The following is a 2,133-nucleotide window of genomic DNA, read 5'->3' as shown; positions in this document are numbered from 1 at the left end:
GAAAAAAAAAAGAGAGATGTTAGTCCCCTCCCATCATATAAAATAAAATTTAAGGAATTGTGTGAGAACTAGCTAATGATTGTCAAAAAATTTCTGACAGATCATTTTGAAACAAGAGCATAATGTATGCTAGCTCTCAGCATGCTAGGACAAATAGCCCAATTGTGAGTTAGCCAGCAACAGTATTAATTCATCTCTAAATTCCACAGGTCATTTGTCTAGTTTACAAAGTATCTGTCCCTCAAGAGCTCTTATTTCTTACACTTCTCTAGAAATTCTTACAGTAGCTTCAAAATACAAACCCAAACAAAATTAAAGAACCCCCCCCACTAAAATATCCACTTTCTTTACTCACCATATTCATTAAAAGTTTTGAGGCCTCTTTAATATCGCCTTTCAGAAGACAGCTATAAACCAGATCCAAACCTATTCGAATCAGCTCCTGAAGACTCTGAGCAGGATGGTGATGCACTCGGAAAAAAGTCTGAGCTTCTGGTATCAAGTTGTTTAAAATGGCCTCAGCAATTACTTGCTAAAAAGGAAAAAAAAATATAGATCTCTTTTAGAATAAGATACTGCAAATCCATGCAACTTACCAGCCTTGTGTTCCCTTTAAGACCTGAGCTTTTATCAGTTCTTTAGAGAGAAATGTTGATCATCCCCTTGAATACATTTAATAAGAATGTTCTAAACTTGATTTATTTTTACCTCAGGAGTCAGTTTTTCCCATGCTGGACTCTGTTCTATTTGGGGCATATCTTCATCAAAATCACAACTTATGTTATTTGCCTGCCTTCGAGGAAACTTGATCATAAATGTTCTCAGTTCATTAATGTAGGTGGTTAAAATATCCACGCACTTCTGCAAGCAGTTGTCAAGTTCTGTAGAAAAAAACAATGGGTCACTGATGAAAATAAATGAATGCTACAAAGTTCACATTTACTGCTCAATGTTTAGCATATTATCTTTTGATCTCAAATGCAAAGCACACTGGAACAAATATGGGCCTTAATCCAGCAACTGCATCTGCATGAGTTAGGCCTCTGACATCACTGACAGTCCACAAAGACCTGCCTTCACTGATATGCTTGCAAGATCAGGGCCCTAGTTAATGACATTAAGCTTAAACTAAGTCAGCCAACAATTAGTTATACAACTTATCTTTGGCAAGACAGATCGTGATATATGGTGTATAACCTGACAAGTGGGTAAATGGGGAAGTCTTTCAGAGAGGAAGGTAAGTGGCAAGGGAAATAATAAAGGCTTTTTTTGGAATTCAGTCGTCTTAAGCGTTCAGTCAGATCAACTCGTATTCCTATCTCTGGTACTTCACAGTCTGATGCTGGCATCCCTAAACACGTGGAAGTCCCACAACCTTTGGTGGGCTGCATGACTAATCCAGTGACCTCCTTGACCAGACAGTTTGGTCAGTTATTCTCTTATTTAGCATGTGTATTGTATCCAGGTAAATTGTGCGTGGCGTTATCCAAGTGAATATGATATTTTCAACAGTCAACTCTCCAGCCCAAATTAATTTCTGCAAACTTCAGAAGCAGAGTTTTGGAAAAACCTAATGTCTGTGTAAAGAGTTTGGGATACCTAAATATTAAGATACACTATTTAGGTTCTTACTAAAAAGGGCAAAAGGGCCAAGCATGGCATTAATGCCCGTAAAACACGCTAATCATTTTACCTTCTGTGTGGATAAATACTTCTCGGATTTGCTTGTTAAGGAAAGCCAGGGTAAGATTCAGCAGTTGCTCAGAGAAGTGTTTGCTCTGAGCTTCCATATCATTTTCTCTGATTGATGAGCAAAGCAAGTCCAAGGCAGGCCTCAGTTCTTCTACACCTGCAATATGTATAAGATTAAAAACACAGGCACAATACATTACACAACAAAAATTAAACTAATGATAAGCCATAAAAGATGTCACCCAAGTCAAAGAAACTTATGCAATTATACCACTTTGCTTTCACATCAATAATGTGTAAAGAAGCATAGTATTAGAATACAGACGAAAAATTAATAATCGAATATCTTGGGTAAGTTATCTCTCACTCATTTATTATGTAAAAGCTTAAGGAGCATCATCATTCAAACATGAACCACAAGGTTGTTAAATAAACTGGAAA

The 2,133-nt window shown here is 36.9% G+C and overlaps 1 protein-coding gene across 1 annotated transcript in view; it reads right to left on the bottom strand.

Annotated features, from left to right (window-relative positions):
- Positions 1-2,133, bottom strand: part of SPG11 (spastic paraplegia 11 (autosomal recessive)) — a gene marked incomplete at its 5' end in the record, with an annotated part of 46,782 nt that overhangs the window by 34,843 nt on the left and 9,806 nt on the right. The window contains 3 exons of the mRNA XM_019533196.1: positions 356-532; positions 709-881; positions 1,694-1,849. Coding sequence (XP_019388741.1) covers positions 356-532; positions 709-881; positions 1,694-1,849 — 506 coding nt within the window. The remainder of the gene's footprint in view (positions 1-355; positions 533-708; positions 882-1,693; positions 1,850-2,133) is intronic.

Source organism: Crocodylus porosus, unplaced genomic scaffold, assembly GCF_001723895.1.
Source record: "Crocodylus porosus isolate Cpor-Errol unplaced genomic scaffold, CroPor_comp1, whole genome shotgun sequence".
Lineage (NCBI taxonomy): Eukaryota > Metazoa > Chordata > Crocodylia > Crocodylidae > Crocodylus > Crocodylus porosus.
Note: the sequence above shows the minus strand (reverse complement) of the source record. Positions and strands in the feature narration are given on the sequence as shown.